Genomic DNA, 15,075 nt, shown 5'->3' with positions numbered 1-15,075 from the left:
TTCCCTGCATACATTTTTTGATGCTTTATATGTTTACTTAAATGCTAATTGGGCTGGCAATCCAGATCACTTCTCTTTTACATGTGTTTATATTGTATATCTTGATCGCAATCTCATCTCATGGAGCTCCAAAAAACAAAAAACCACTGCATGTTTTTCAATTGAGGCAGAATATAAGCCTATTGTAAACACAGTTGTTGAATTAACTTGGGTATCATCATTGCTCTGTGATCTAGGTCTCCCATTGCCAATTTGCCCAATCATTTATTATGACAGTGAAGGGGCAACTCAGCTATGTTCCAGTCCTATTTTCCACTCCAGGATGAAACATGTTGCTATAGATTTTCACTTCATATGTGATCAAGTGCAAAATAAAACTTTACAAGTTACTCTTCCTCCACTGATCAAGTTGCTGATCTTCTCACTAAACTACTCCTCAGAGTTTGGTTTTTATTTTTTCGTGACAAGATAGGCCTCTTTTGAGCTTCATCTTGAGAGGAGATAACAAACATGCACTAACACACATTATGCAAGTTAGTATATAATTTTTATAGCAACGAAGTGTAAAATTCTATTAACAATTTTGTTAGCTTAAGATTTGGCAATTCTGTTAGCTAATCTTGACAGCTTTGCTTTTTTCTATTGTATATATACCTAATTGATTGATTAAATAAATAAGTTTTTTTTTTATTTTTGCTCTTCAACTAAGATTTTAAGAGAAATTTTTTAGTAGAATAAAAAAATAAAAAATATGTTGATTAATTAAAAAATTTTAAAAGTATGATTGAGCTTTAACCACATTACACTAAACAGACCAAGCAACTTAAAAATGGAGCTTGATAACAAAAGAGACAGTCAAATGGATACATATGAAAAGTTATGTTATGGCAAAGACCAAAAAAAGCAGTTGTCCAATGGATACATATGAAAGGTTATGTTATGGCAAAGACCAAAAAAAGCAGTTGTCCAGAAACTTAGATAATTTGATCCGAGAGCTTAAATTTGAGAGTTTATGTATATCTGTTGATCGTGTTTTAGCACAAGGAAGCTTTTGGAATAATTTGTTTTTGTTATATTTGTTAACCGTGTTTTAGCACAAAGAAGCTTTTGGAATAGTTTGTTTTTGTTATGAAAAAATGTTTTTGAAGAAATTTTTATTTTATTTTAAATTTTTTAAGTGTTTTTAAATTGTTTTAATATACTAATATTGGAAATAAAAAAAAATATTATTTAAATATATTTCAATCAAAATTTTCTTGAAAAATAAACATTATCATAATAACAAATAATCTCTTTATCCTCTTCCTAATCGTAACTAAAATTTGAAATAAAAATTTCAAAACAAATCAAAATTTGAAAGAAAAAGATCTTTACTTTTAATTTTTTTTGAAACAGAATCTTTTAGGTATGTTGCTGTTTTCTTGTTTTCTGTTTTTATTCTATATTTTGAAACTATTTTCAAATTTTTCGCTACTCATCTATTTTTTAACCATTTTCTTTTTGTTTCTTAAAGTTGTCTAAAAATTAAAAAAAAAATTAAAAATAAAAACGACAAGGGTAACCAATGTACAGTTGTTATTGTTCTTATGTTTCAAAAGAAAACAAAATCAATCAATTTTTTTTATTGTTTCAGAAAATTAAAGAAAAAAGAAATGGAAAATCACACCAACCATCTTCCTAGAAAAAACAAAAGGAAGGATGAAAAAAGGAAAAGAAAAAAAAGAGTGAGAATTATGATAAGAGGGGGAGGTACTTCTTCATTAAGTTGCAGGATCTACAGGCCTCATATCAACCAATAAGAACCCACCACCTCCAATCACTGCTTCTCTCTCTCTCTCTTCTCTCAAGATTTAAGCCACAGAGAAAAGTTAAAAAAAGAAGAAGAAAAAATCGTGAGATTCATTCCTTGAAGCTAAGCTAAGCTAAGCGAGCTACTCTGCTTTTGGGCTTGTGATTTCTGCTACTGTTTCTGTTCTCTCCTCCTACTCATTGGAGTCACTATACCCACCTTTTCTTTTCTTTCTTCTCTTTTCTCTGTTGCTCAGGCCTCAAGGAAAAGGAAGAAAGAAGAGATCTTTTGTTTTTCATTCCCACCTTTTCTTTTCTCTCCAAGTTTCCTCGTGTTGGGCTATCAAATTCATTGAAGCTACAGAGACAGAGTGTGTTTTAAGTTACAAGCTTTCCTCTTTGGAATTCTTGTCAGTTGGTTTTTCCTTTCAGGTGTTATTGTTTTTCTGTGTTTTATATGTTTGCTTCAGTTAAAAAGTTTTTTAGAGCTTAAGCTCAGATCTCACCAGTGGTTTTAAGGGTTTAGGTGTTTTACTTCTAGATTGCTTGTGCTAAATTTTCTTTGCTTTTTCTTTTTTTGTCCTTTGTAGATTCCTGAGGGCATGCCTACGCATAAAAAGCGATTCTGATTCCTTTCAAATGCCTTCTTGATTTAACGCTGATATTTCCGTGGTGAAACCTCCATCTCTCTGCATTTCCTCTCCTGGGTTCTCCTCCTATTCCTCTGTTTTTCCTCTCCTTCATACAACCAACTTCTCTAGCCACTTCTTGTAATCGTAGTAACTGCGAAGTGAATTTGTTTGTTTAACTTCACTGGCATGTTAACATAACAACTTGATACAATGAAGTGGGAAACGGAAATCCTATCTCCTGGATCGTACCTTTCCAGCTCGAATTGGCTTACAGAAGAGAGCAAGAACACAAAATGGACTATAGCAGAGAACAAGGCATTTGAGAATGCTCTTGCAATTTATGATAAGGAAACTTCTGATAAATGGCACAAGGTGGCAGCTATGATTCCAGGGAAGACGGTAGAGGATGTGATAAAGCAGTATAAGGAACTAGAACTTGATGTTAGCTACATAGAAGCAGGGTTGATTCCAGTTCCAGGATATAGCTCCTCTCCATTCACATTGGACTGGGTTAATGGCAATGGTTATGGCTATGATGGGTTCAAACAATCTTATGGCCTTGGTGGAAAGAGATCTTCGACGGGCCGACCTACCGATCAAGAGAGAAAGAAAGGAGTTCCATGGACAGAGGAAGAACACAAGTAAGTGTCCATATGTTTTCATATTATTGGTTAATTTGTGCTTGAATGGGAATTAATATGAAGTTATTGATTCGAGAAAAGGCTAGTTTCTTTTCTCTATTTTTTTTAATTAAAAAAACTTGTATTTTTCCGTTGTATACAGTGAGTTCAGTGTAATATGGTGGTAGGGGCCATACTACTCGAATTGGTGGTGGCTGAGAATATAATCTGTGGAAGAATCTAATCTGGAGGAGAACATAATTGTAGTAGAATCTTTAAATTCAGTTACTGTGGATATGTTTTTATCGCAGTTGTACTTTTAAAGGAGGATGTTTTTGCCAGTTGCCATAACTTTGTTTAAAGTTTCTGTTTTGTAGTTAAGATATTTGCAATGGCTTGTTCCTTCGCACAAATTACTGGACCTAACGATTCAATTAACCGCAGGCTGTTTCTGATGGGCTTGAAGAAGTATGGCAAAGGGGACTGGAGAAACATATCTCGCAATTTTGTTATCAGTAGAACACCGACTCAGGTGGCTAGTCACGCACAAAAGTATTTTATCAGGCAGCTATCAGGAGGGAAAGACAAGAGAAGAGCTAGTATTCATGATATAACCACTGTCAATCTCAACGAAACGAGAACTCCTTCACCGGACAACAAAACAACATCACCTGATCAATCTGGGGCGATTTCTCAGCATCCCAATTCTGCTGCCATGCCTCGAACACATTTCCAATGGAACCAACCCAACAGTGGAGCAACCATGGCTTTTAATTCAACAAATGCAACTATGTTCATGTCTTCTCCTTATGGGATTAACTCGTATGGGCTTAAAATGCAAGGCCAGAATCCGCTTAGAGTTGTTGTTCATGACTCTTACATTGGACAGCAAACCATGGGTTTTCAGATGCAATCTGCGCAACACTACCCTCATGGATGAGAGAATGGTTGTTCTTTGATCCATGGCTCGTAGCTCCGCGTCTTCTTTTCAGTAGTATAGTTGTGCTTATGCCTTCTTTACTGTTTTTTTTTTTTTTCCCTCTGGTCTTTTGTGTATAAGCTGTCAAGAACTAAGTTAGTCAACAGTACGTGAACTTGGGGGGGACAGGATTCTGTTTTGCTCGGAATTCAATTTCCTGATTGTAAAACTGAGGCTGGTTATCCTTGTACTCAAGAACACCTGCTTTGTAGGGAGTGGTGGCCTTATCCAAATGGGCAGGGGAATGTGTTATGTGGATCTTGTTTTAGAAGAGCGTAGGAAATAATCTTGAAGTGAGAGCGGGGCTCTTTTACGCCAAGTGTTTTTTTCTAAGTATTGTTTATTTAAAAAATATTGAAATAACATTTTTTATTTTTTAAAATTTAATTTCAACATTAACACATTAAAACAATTTAAAAAATAAAATATAAAGTAAATAAAAAATAAAAAAATTAATTTTTTTCAAAAACACTTTGAAATGTTAAAATAAACGGACTTTAATATTACCTGGCCGCCCCCCATTATTTGAATTTTGAAGTTGATACCTTAAAGATGTGCCCTTCAAGATAAGATTAAAAACATGCAGAAGGGGATCTGCATAGATCAACAAGCGAACACAAGGCATTCCACGTTAAGGTGGAGAGAAAGCAATGAAGGAATCAACGTGATTAGGATCTTCAATAATAAGTTGAAAGCTAAGCATTTATAGACCAGCTTGTGCAGTTGGTGCACAGAAAAGGTTGACTATTATGACGTGTGTTAGTGTTCGTATCTGTAGAAGATGACCACTTAAAGCTTGAATTCAATATGCAGGAGGATCTCTGAACTTTTCAGTATTCTGTTCTCTTTTTCTCCGTTCCTTTAGATCAATAGTTGTTAAATTGCATCTTGCGTTTTAGCCCCATTTGATTAGCAGCACCCCAGAATCTGCAGCTGCACTTGAATTTGAGAAAAGATTGCCTCTTGCTTGGTGGCGTGGCTCGTGGACAGCCAATGTGCTTCTGCACTTTCTGCCTTGAAAGTCCGTACTCACTCTACAGTGACGATAGATGATAGGAAGGAATATGATGCCCGAGACATGGTTTCTATTTTCCTACGATTTATAATAATGTAGAATAACACAACATTTTATTTATTGGATTTAATTTGGTTATTATTGAATATTTTATTTAATGAGTTATAAATTAAATTGTTTGATCTAGTTAGAGTTTTAATATTTATATTTTTTTTTAAATTAGATATTTTTTATGAATTAAATAAAAATTACAAAGTTATTCTGTTTTTTAATTGTTTTCATAATTAAACTATTTATCTGCTTGTGCAAATCTCCTAAATTCAATACAGTTTCTAAACCCTAGAAATTGTGAAAAATCTTCACCGATAATCACAAAAAAATAAATGGTCTCTTTGACTTGGCTTGACCTTTGAAACCGCAGTCGAGGCTGACTCTCCATTCCACTTCAATTCCCATCTCTTGTTTCCTCGAGCAATCTTCTCCACATGGATCTTTCTTAAAAGATTCTCTCGAGGAAGAAGAAGATCCTTCTCTGGGGCTACAAATTATTTGATTAAACTATTATGGACCATAGCACCAAGCAAGATCCGGGCCGGATTAACTCCGTCCTTAATCAATCAATTAATCCGTACATCTTTTGTTCTAACCTCTCTTAGCATATATATAATTAAGATGCACATCACATTAGATTTGATTGTTAACGTTTGCTGGCAGGGCCATTGCACCTGCCTAAGAATGTTCCAAGTCCATGAAAGCTTTACTGTTTTGTGATCCTAATTGTACGGCTTAACTTATTAAATAAGACTTCTCAGAGATTTCAATCCAATTTAATCACAAGCTTGGATAGGGTACTTTTCTTTTTTATATGGCTGGGATTGCAATAAATTCTGTTTTTTAAAATATATTTAACTTCAGAAAATATTGAATTAATGTTTTTTATAATTTTTTTTTATGATTTTGATATGATGATGTGAAAAATAACAAAAATATGAAAATTTATTTTAATATATATATATATATATATATTGAATTAATGTTTTTTATAATTTTTTTTATGGTTTTGATATAATGATGTGAAAAATAACAAAAATATGCAAATTTATTTTAATATATATATATATATATATATATATATATATATATATATATATAATTTTTTTATGATTTTGATATAATGATGTGAAAAATAACAAAAATATGCAAATTTATTTTAATATATATATATATATATATATATATATTTAAAAATATATATATACATTGCATCACACCAGACAATAAATTTTATACTCTTTTTAAGTGGACGTAGAGATTCTCTCTTGGTGGGGGGAATTTTCATTTGACCTTTAAGCATCCTTTACTCCTTCAGAAGAAAGAATCTTCTTGTTCATTAAGTGTTTTGTTGAACTAATGACTGCTGCCAAATGAGACAACTTAGTCATGATGAATTATTACTGCTGCTGCCATGAAATTTCAGTAAAGTAACTCGCTTTTGTTAATGTTAGGTTTTGCATCCATGGCACACGAAGAATCTTCCTAAAACTCAATCATGGCATTGAATTAATGATTTACAATGCCTTGTAGACAAAAAGTATTTCTTTTTATGATGATGCCAATGACATTGATTTAACCATCCGTTCCATTTCGATGAATTAATCATCATCGCAATGATGATTTGTGAGCTATAAGTAACTTCCACAAGCTCACTAAAACTGTGCTTCAAGTCTCATTTGAACTTAGTCTTGTTTGGCAGCAATATATCTTGTGTTCCACATAAGATTTCTTCTTCTTTTTTCCCCGGTTCATTTTACCAATTGCCTAATGATGCCTGCAAACTATCAGCAAGAGGAACAAAGTGAAATCCACCTCAAGATTTCAAGGATTGGAACTTAGCATTTAGCCAGATTGGCTGATGTTAAAAGCCAAGCCTGCTGCCTTGTTGCCATTGATACCACCATTGTCATTTCATCGTGCTTTAATGGAGCAAACATGGTAAAAGCCTAGTGACCACCCATGTCCCTTGCATATAGATGCTGTCATTCCCTTCAATCCATCCGATACAGGATGGCATACATCTACTATGATAAAATTCAATAGGCGTAAGTGATACAGTTTCATTGCTGATAGCAACAGGGCCATCCCAACTAGCTTTTTCAGCAATAAATGACAGAACAGCCGCTATCCTTTTTTCTAAAGGAGGAGAAACCTTTCTACAACTTGCACCTGAAAGCACCTCCATTCACTTTATTCCTATTTCAATCAAGACCTTAACTGGTTACAAGTTACCAATTACAACCACAAAAATTATGTCAATTATTAACACTTTCGGTTATCTAGTTGCTCTCTATTTTCTCAACTATATATTCTGATTCCTACAATTGTTTTAGTTGAAATATACTTCATAATATTTTCGACAATAATGCAGCTCTAATTTTCTAGCCATATGTTAAAAGGGTTCGTGAGGTTGCCTGCTGAAGTAATTTTGATTCCCTATGAAGCTTATCTGGTCATCAGAGATCGAAGAATAATTACTTATCGAGGGCTTAATTTTACACACAAGCAAAAGAAGAAGCAATGGAAAGCAGAAGCAGCATTCCATCTATATATAACATTAATGCCCTTTCGAGTAAAACAAAGAGACTCCAGTACCACAATTAGAGGCATCTTGGGACAAGAGAAAATGGATGAAAAAAAGAGCATACCATGATAGATTATTGTGGTTGCGAATCTGATTCTGCAATTCTTAGTCTTCCAAATTCCCTTTCCTTTTATTGAAAGAGATTTGCACACTTGCAACATTGATGTGATATATCCATCTCACATAACCTCCTCATTATTGTAATCTCAAAACCAAGTTCACTATTAATTATATGTCGAACAATGAAACAGCTTGGAGAAAATACGGATATAGACCACCGAGGGTTTGCAGACCGAGCTTGGAATGAAGTATATGACAAGCATAGAATTGGTTCTTGGAATTTAACGATAGGAACCCTTATTTGCTGCCCTACTTGATCCAAAATATTGGACCTTGGGCTTATCTGGGCCTTCAATTTTTTCAGTCAAAAGAATTGCCCGCTTTGCATGTTAACCCAAAGCCTAATGGAAATAGAGGTTCATCTGAATTATCTCTGAAATTCATTGGCAATTGCTCAACCTTTCTAAACCATGTCACGGGCAGTCGGCCACTAAAATCATAATCTCCAAATATAACATCTGTAATCCCCTCTCCTTCAGTTCCAGGCAACCAAGCAGCAATGAGACCATCTATCTTTTCCAAGAGCCATGGTTCTATAACCAAAGGTCTTCCAGATATCAGAATAACCAATGTGGGGATTTTATCAGCGACTGAGCTTATTATATCAGCCCCGTTAAAGGGGATTGCAAGCTCTGAATTGTCACCAGTGAATTCTGCATAAGGATCTTCACCAACGGCTACAATGGCAAAAGAAAAATCTTGGCTTGCTAAGGTGTCTGGTGATGGAATTTTTTCATAAATCACCTCGGTTTCCTCTCCTATTGCTTCCTTAATGGCATCCAAGATAGTTGTCCCTGAAACATAAGCGACATTAATAAGTGTAATGCCTGCATTTACTCACAGCATCATGTACCAAAGAGTGTGTGTGTGTATTTTTCCAGTAACACAACTATTATTGCAATGGCATTTCAAAATAGCAATGCCAGCCAGTTTAACTACTAAACTCGAATTGGCATAATTGTAGGGACTGACCAGGGATCTTACAAGAATCATGAAAGGGTTCAATGGGAGATGGAGAGGGGAGGGCATGAGGACTATTCCCTGTTTGTGTAATTAGTAACTACTTAACAGACAAAATCTTGTTCCCCAACGTGATACCTTAGTGATCAATACAAGTTAAAAGGAGAGTTAAGACATTAAATACACGTTCCAACTATAAGCTGGCTTCTTCTCTTTCTTTCTTTATCATTCTATTTTCCTCTCAAGAAAGGGGAATGAGAGGAAAACACAGAATCATTAGCGAAGAAAGTAACACACTTTGACCTATCACCTACATCACACCCGCTCACCCACAAACAGACACATCCTGAGAAAGATGCAAATGCAATTTTTGCAACCCAGGAATATTCCAACAAGTGATCAAAATCAACTTGAATAGATAGTTGTTAGCATATCCAAGTTAAGAACTAAATGAAATCCAGACAAGGAACTCACACGAAAAACTTGCAATACTCATGCGGGAAATGCATATGGCAGGTGGATTATATATGCACTTCCCCAATAGTAGAAATTCCTACCATGAAGAATCTTCAAAGAAAACTAGAAACCCCCTAGGCATCTGAGGATCTACATGCACATTCAGTTAATTTTCATCATTAGGGATAAATCCACAGAACTGCATACCAATGGTGATTCTGCCACTCATCCCATTCCAGGCTATGGTCCAACCTCCACATTGATATCCAAGATCATCAGCATGTGTTCCAGCAACAAGAATCTTCTTAGCACTTCTATCTAGTGGAAGAAGTGGTTTCTTTGGATCCTTCCCATTTTTTAAGAGAACTAAGGACTTGTGAACTGCTTCACGTGCCAGTTCTCTATGCAGCTGCATAAAAGCATTAAGATAAAGAGAGGTAACTTAAGGAATATACTGAACAGTGTTATCTGCAACTACAGATGAAGGTTTAAATCTGTTACAAACTCTAGTGGTGAAAAAAAATGATATAGATGTACAAACTGTATGCACACGCACAACTTTTTCTAATAATCGAGATTTGATCTCCTCGTTCACATTATTAAATCAGTTTCCAGTATTCCAACTGGTGGCATTATCATTACTGTGTTGCCCACCTCCATAAATATTCAAATTCAACATTTTTTCCTCTCTTCCCTTTGTATGTTGACCAGTCCTCTCCCCATCCACAGATGGATTCAGCATTCCAGTACCCAAAAAATTATTTTACAGTACCTAAAAAATTATTTGAAGTGTTGATTTTACCATTTCAATTTTGCGATTAAGGTGTTGGTTACCGCCTCAGATGGAAATTAGATCCAGTGACAATGATGCATGATAAAACAGTGGGAAGATCACTGTCTACAAGTATACCGTGTCTACCTCTCACTTACGATTTTAAAACCTAAAAGAGATGGGAAAAGTAATTCATCTTCGATGGAAAATGGGCAAATTTTGTATCTTCTAATGAGAGAACTATGCAATTACTATGTGTTGGATATTCTGAAAGTTACCTTGCAACCAACTATATCTAGTAAAGATCTATCAGCAAAGGGATATTCGAAAAGACCAGCCACAAACTTCACTCTCAGTATTCTTTCAACAGCATCATCAATCCTGGTCATCGGGATCTCCCCTGATTCTGCCAGAAAAATCAGATCTTCCACAAATTCTCCATGTTTTTGCCCCACCATTACCTGCATATTTTGCACATTGGGAAGTAAGGGCATAAATCAAGGAAAGAAACTTTTATTATAGGCTTACTGGAACTTGAGTTCTATCTCTACCATGTCAATTCCAGCATTAACAGCAGTGGAAACACAGCGACGATAGTTTGACCCGAGAGGTTTACTGAGCCGGTCTAGTGCTTCCCAGTCAGAAATCACAAAACCCTGCAACAAAAAATTGCTTCCCAGTCAGAAATACCCAGATGTTCAAAAATTCATTTCCATAAAAACATAAAAGTATTTGATAAAAGCAGGAGTGATATTCCAACACAGCCTGCTATCTCCTCCCTCCAGAAAAGAAAAGGATGAAAAAGAAAAGGTGGAAACACTTCGAAATTTAAATGATTCAAAAGTCAGGTTGTTGAGTCTTATTGATTACCAAAAAGAAAACTTCGAGATTAACAAGCCAGCAAGAAATCAACCAAATTTTGCATATCATTGTTTTAGTTTAGTGTCAGTTTAACATTCATTTTACAGATAGAAGATTCTGAAATAAAAATTAGAGGCAATCTTTACCTTAAAACCTAACTTATCTTTCAAAACTTCTGTCAGGAGAAAATGGTGAGCGTGCAGTTGGAGTCCATTCCAACTAGAATAAGAAACCATAATAGTGCCAACACCCTGGGAAATACAGTCTAGATATGGTGCCATGTGAATCCTCTCTAGATCCTCATAAGACAATATAGTATCCCCCTCATTTAAACCTTTGTGAGTACCCCCATCTCCAACAAAATGCTTAGCACAGGCAATAACATTGTTTCTGGGATCAAATAATCATCAATGAAAAAGCAATTACCAATGGGGTTAGAGTAGCAAGTCAATTTACAAAACAACATATATAGGTCAAGATTATGCATGCACGAGAATGGAACTGATCTGCAGAATCCAGGCGGTGTAGATTGAACAAGGAAATAAATTTCAGGCAATGACTTTCTTGCATTAAACTCCAACAAGCACAATATAGTTTCTAAGGCTTGTAGGGCGTATTATCAGAAAGCTGCTTGCAAAAGTTCCTAACATGAAAGAGAAACAACATTAACCGCATAACATTTGGTTATGCAGCCACTTGTTCTAGAATTTGCACCACTATAATCAACACCCTTTTGTGTGTATATATTACTCCACAAATAGCAAGCCCAACACGTGAATTAACATGTGAACTTAAACACAAGTATGAAAATTTTCTTCATGCAAAAACAAGCCCTCAAGAACAGATCAACCCCACCCCCAACCCTCCAAAAAAAAAAAAAATCATTTGTTGTTCCGAGAAATGTGATATTGTTATTTAACTTAATAAAAATAATGATCCAAACAACTCAAGATCCACTGGAGATTGGCTAGTTTAAAGATTTTGCAAGCTCTTTCATGATGTATTTCAACCAAATACATTTACACATCTTTTACAGATCAACTCATGGTGATTTCAAGCTCAAACAAATTTCTATGCTTGTTATATAAACAAGTTGAGTCCCCAAAATCTGGTATTCAGCTTCATTGATTCATGAATATAACTTCCCTTTAAATGTCTGACACTAAATTATCATAAGGCATGTCTTGAAGTAGTTCAGCTCCACAGGAGTGTAACCCATTAGGCAACGGATGCTGCTTCACCTCAACGGGGTCTACTTTTTTCTTTTTCTTTTTACTTTGTTAAGTATTTATGAGGCTGCAGTCTTTAAGTTGTGATATATCAAACTTCAGCTGACTATCCACTCAAGCTATAGCTTATAAGTTATAACAGTCATTGACCCAAGTGAACTGAGCTCAACTTTGGTACAGGTGTGATAAGCTTAGGTAAGCAGGGTGACTTAAAAGTACCTTAAGCTCAAGCCAAGTTTGATAGATGTACACAGACACTAGAGTTGAGTCCAAACAGTCTCACATTTGTCTCAGCCCAGTTCCTATGGCTCCCAGTAAAGATGCAATATGCAAACCATGCTAGTAATGAAAATGGAAAAATGTTTGATACTAACTTCTCTCTACCTTCCTGCCAAAAACGGGTAGCCATTTGGGTGTCCTTCAGGTGGCTGTCCCTGCAAGCCTGTAACAATAGAGGCCATCTCTCTAACTATGTTAGTGTCTTCACTGTAGCTCTCATAGCATCTTCCCCACCGGGGATCCCTGCATACCTATCAGCACCCATTGAATAAATTATTCTGCATACTATAGCTTTAAAGCAAGAAGGAATATAAACAATGAAGAAAAGAACAACGAAGAAAACCAACAATACCACTGTATGTTAATTCTGGATTTTCTTTAAAGATACCATACTATTGTGTTAGAAGCACCGCATCTTTTCACAATAAATGATCTTCTAAGATTAGTACCAAGCCAACTCAATAAAAGAATTATTTACGTCATTAAATTTAAAGAACCCTATTTTCATTATATTATGGTGGTTAAGTTCTTGTCATTTTAATTATTCATTAACTCATGTCCTTTTGGTTTTAATTTAATAGTTTAGATTTAACAAATATGACAAAAGGAATGTGAGAGGATCCCAATCCAGTTTATCAAGCATTACATCTGGTCTACAAACAAAGAGTTATTTTGAATCTTGCAAATATTCACCGACCATGAATACCACATTGATTAAACAAAGGTAATAAAAGCATCTACATAAATTTTTACACTTCTTTCTATCACTACTTGCACGCTTTCAATGCAAAAACTTTTATTTTCTTAGGAAGAACTAGGTGATTCTATTGGTTTCTTCTTGGTGATTTTGCAAGTTGTACAAAATTTCATATTAAAATGATTAGACAGTCAATTAATTCAGCTAGAAATCCTGCTGCAGAACAAATCAAAACCAGAGAACTCAAAAGGAGTACCCAATTGCATTTACAAGAACTTACAGCCACACACGGAGCAAACGTATACTGAATGCCACAAGCCCTAACTTCAAGAGCTGTTGCAACACCTATCCTCCGCACCAAATCTGCATCTCTATATCACATTTTGGCATAACAGTTCACGACAAGCAGTGACACTAATAAGTTGACTCTGAAATTAATCTTTCTCTAATTTCTCAAACGATGTAAACGTATCAGAAATGTTAATCTGAACATTAAGCTAGCTATTCCAGTCAATAAAAGAACAGAATTAAAAATTCACCTGGTGGCTCCAAGGCCAACATTGTGAGGAAATATGGTGGTACCATAAACACCATTATTACCATGAACAGCATCAATCCCATATACAATGGGTATACCAAGCCGCGACTGAAGTGCTAACTTTTGAAACCAATCAACCATATCCGCCCAGTCAGACGACTTTGCATTTGAAAAAGGTGCGCTGCCTCCAACGTTCATTACACTCCCTACCAAATACTCCACTAACTTAATGAAGAAATGCTTAAAAGAAAGAAACCCCGAAGAGAGGAAAACGACAGCAAACGTAAACTTCATTGAATCATTTAGACTATAACATATAAATTGAAGAGGATATACATATATAAAATACCAATTCCGAGATCCTGAAGATAGTGGGGAGTGGCAACAGAGCGTTCGATTTGGGTCATCTGGGCAACCTTCTCTTTCAAAGTCATTCTTGAAAGAAGGTCCTTTACACGAGCTTCAATGGGTGAATTGGGGTCTTTGTAAATGCAGCTGCTGCTTTCCATTGGTCTGATCTAACTGTCTGGAACTAATCTAAATGTTTGGGCCCAATTTGCTTTGAATGATTGAAAAGGAGAAAGACACGAGCAAGAGAAGATACGTAGTCAAAGGTGCTCCTTGCATTATTTTATAGTGGGAAAATGGCGGTAGTTACTGTTAACCTAAAGAGATTTCCTGCAAGAATTCTTTCTTACTCTTTATTTCTGAGACTGAATATATATATCTACATAGCAGTTTACAGCCCTACTAGTGTGGTTTATTCTGAATAAAATTATTTTATCAAAATTATTTTTAATTAAAATTAATTTAAAAAAATATATTTTTTATTAAAATTATAGTTAAAATTAAGATTGAACAAAAAATAATTTAATATATTTGGTTAATAATATTTTTAAAATTAAATTCATAAAATAATTTTAGAAAATATATATTAATATTAATGGTTTTTAATTTAAATATTATAAATTTAACTATTATTATTATATCATAAAATAAATAATATTTTATATAAAATATTTTTTTATTCTATTAAATTATTTATAATTTCTTCACGTATGAAATACATTCGATAAAAATTATCTTTTTCATAAATTTTTTAAGAGTATAACAATATTAGGTAAAATATAATCAGAAATAAAATTGAAATTGTGATTAAATTTTACAAATATTATATCATTAAGTAATCTTCGTTTAATTTATATAATATCATTTTTTAATAGCTTTGATCCTAACTAATCTGACCAAAATAATAAAATTATGCTTCATTATTCAAGGAATAAAACCTATAAATAATAAAGTATGCCCCACTTTCATATGTTTTATTCCTTGCATTGGAAGTAGTTTGTTCCCTCTTTTAAGCCTGTGGTACATCACAGTTAGAAGTGGGTTCTATAAAAAAACTAATTTTTTTTATTATATTAAATATTAATAATTGTGATTGCAGATAAATCTCATTTATAGTTATAATATCAAATATTTTTATAAAAA

At 34.3% G+C, this 15,075-nt stretch overlaps 2 protein-coding genes across 3 annotated transcripts; one reads left to right on the top strand and one right to left on the bottom strand.

Moving 5' to 3' along the window:
- The first annotated feature begins 1,782 nt into the window (after positions 1 to 1,782).
- LOC105131076 (transcription factor DIVARICATA-like) lies at positions 1,783 to 4,332 on the top strand. 2 transcript variants are annotated; one of them, XM_011033850.1, is made up of 3 exons: positions 1,783 to 2,220; positions 2,379 to 3,061; positions 3,485 to 4,332. In XM_011033850.1, exons 2-3 carry the CDS (start codon positions 2,631 to 2,633, stop codon positions 3,978 to 3,980), a joined length of 927 nt encoding a protein of 308 aa, XP_011032152.1. In that variant the 5' UTR covers positions 1,783 to 2,220; positions 2,379 to 2,630; the 3' UTR covers positions 3,981 to 4,332. The 2 variants fall into 2 exon arrangements, with proteins under 2 accessions (XP_011032152.1, XP_011032151.1); XM_011033849.1 differs by having other exon boundaries at positions 1,783 to 3,061.
- Positions 4,333 to 7,549: 3,217 nt separating this feature from the next.
- On the bottom strand, positions 7,550 to 14,238 carry LOC105131075 (lysosomal beta glucosidase-like). Its single transcript, XM_011033848.1, has 9 exons — positions 13,934 to 14,238; positions 13,586 to 13,790; positions 13,327 to 13,417; positions 12,455 to 12,600; positions 10,988 to 11,231; positions 10,532 to 10,636; positions 10,259 to 10,441; positions 9,416 to 9,617; positions 7,550 to 8,586 (listed from the first exon to the last, which is right to left on the bottom strand). Exons 1-9 carry the CDS (start codon positions 14,091 to 14,093, stop codon positions 8,093 to 8,095), a joined length of 1,830 nt encoding a protein of 609 aa, XP_011032150.1. The 5' UTR covers positions 14,094 to 14,238; the 3' UTR covers positions 7,550 to 8,092.
- Between the last annotated feature and the right edge of the window lie 837 nt (positions 14,239 to 15,075).

This window comes from Populus euphratica, unplaced genomic scaffold, assembly GCF_000495115.2.
Source record: "Populus euphratica unplaced genomic scaffold, PopEup_1.0 scaffold76.1, whole genome shotgun sequence".
NCBI classification, from domain to species: domain Eukaryota; kingdom Viridiplantae; phylum Streptophyta; class Magnoliopsida; order Malpighiales; family Salicaceae; genus Populus; species Populus euphratica.
Note: the sequence above shows the minus strand (reverse complement) of the source record. Positions and strands in the feature narration are given on the sequence as shown.

What these genes read in the sequence shown, in the direction of transcription:
- LOC105131076 (XM_011033850.1), top strand. Translation starts at nt 2,631, where the DNA reads ATGAAGTGGGAAACGGAAATCCTATCTCCTGGATCGTACCTTTCCAGC. An exon ending in TGGACAGAGGAAGAACACAA is followed by an intron (nt 3,062 to 3,484) that starts GTAAGTGTCCAT and finishes AATTAACCGCAG; the next exon opens with GCTGTTTCTGATGGGCTTGA.
- LOC105131075 (XM_011033848.1), bottom strand. Translation starts at nt 14,093, where the DNA reads ATGGAAAGCAGCAGCTGCATTTACAAAGACCCCAATTCACCCATTGAA. An exon ending in TCTTCAGGATCTCGGAATTG is followed by an intron (nt 13,791 to 13,933) that starts GTATTTTATATA and finishes AGTATTTGGTAG; the next exon opens with GGAGTGTAATGAACGTTGGA. An exon ending in TAGATATAGTTGGTTGCAAG is followed by an intron (nt 9,618 to 10,258) that starts GTAACTTTCAGA and finishes GCTTTTATGCAG; the next exon opens with CTGCATAGAGAACTGGCACG.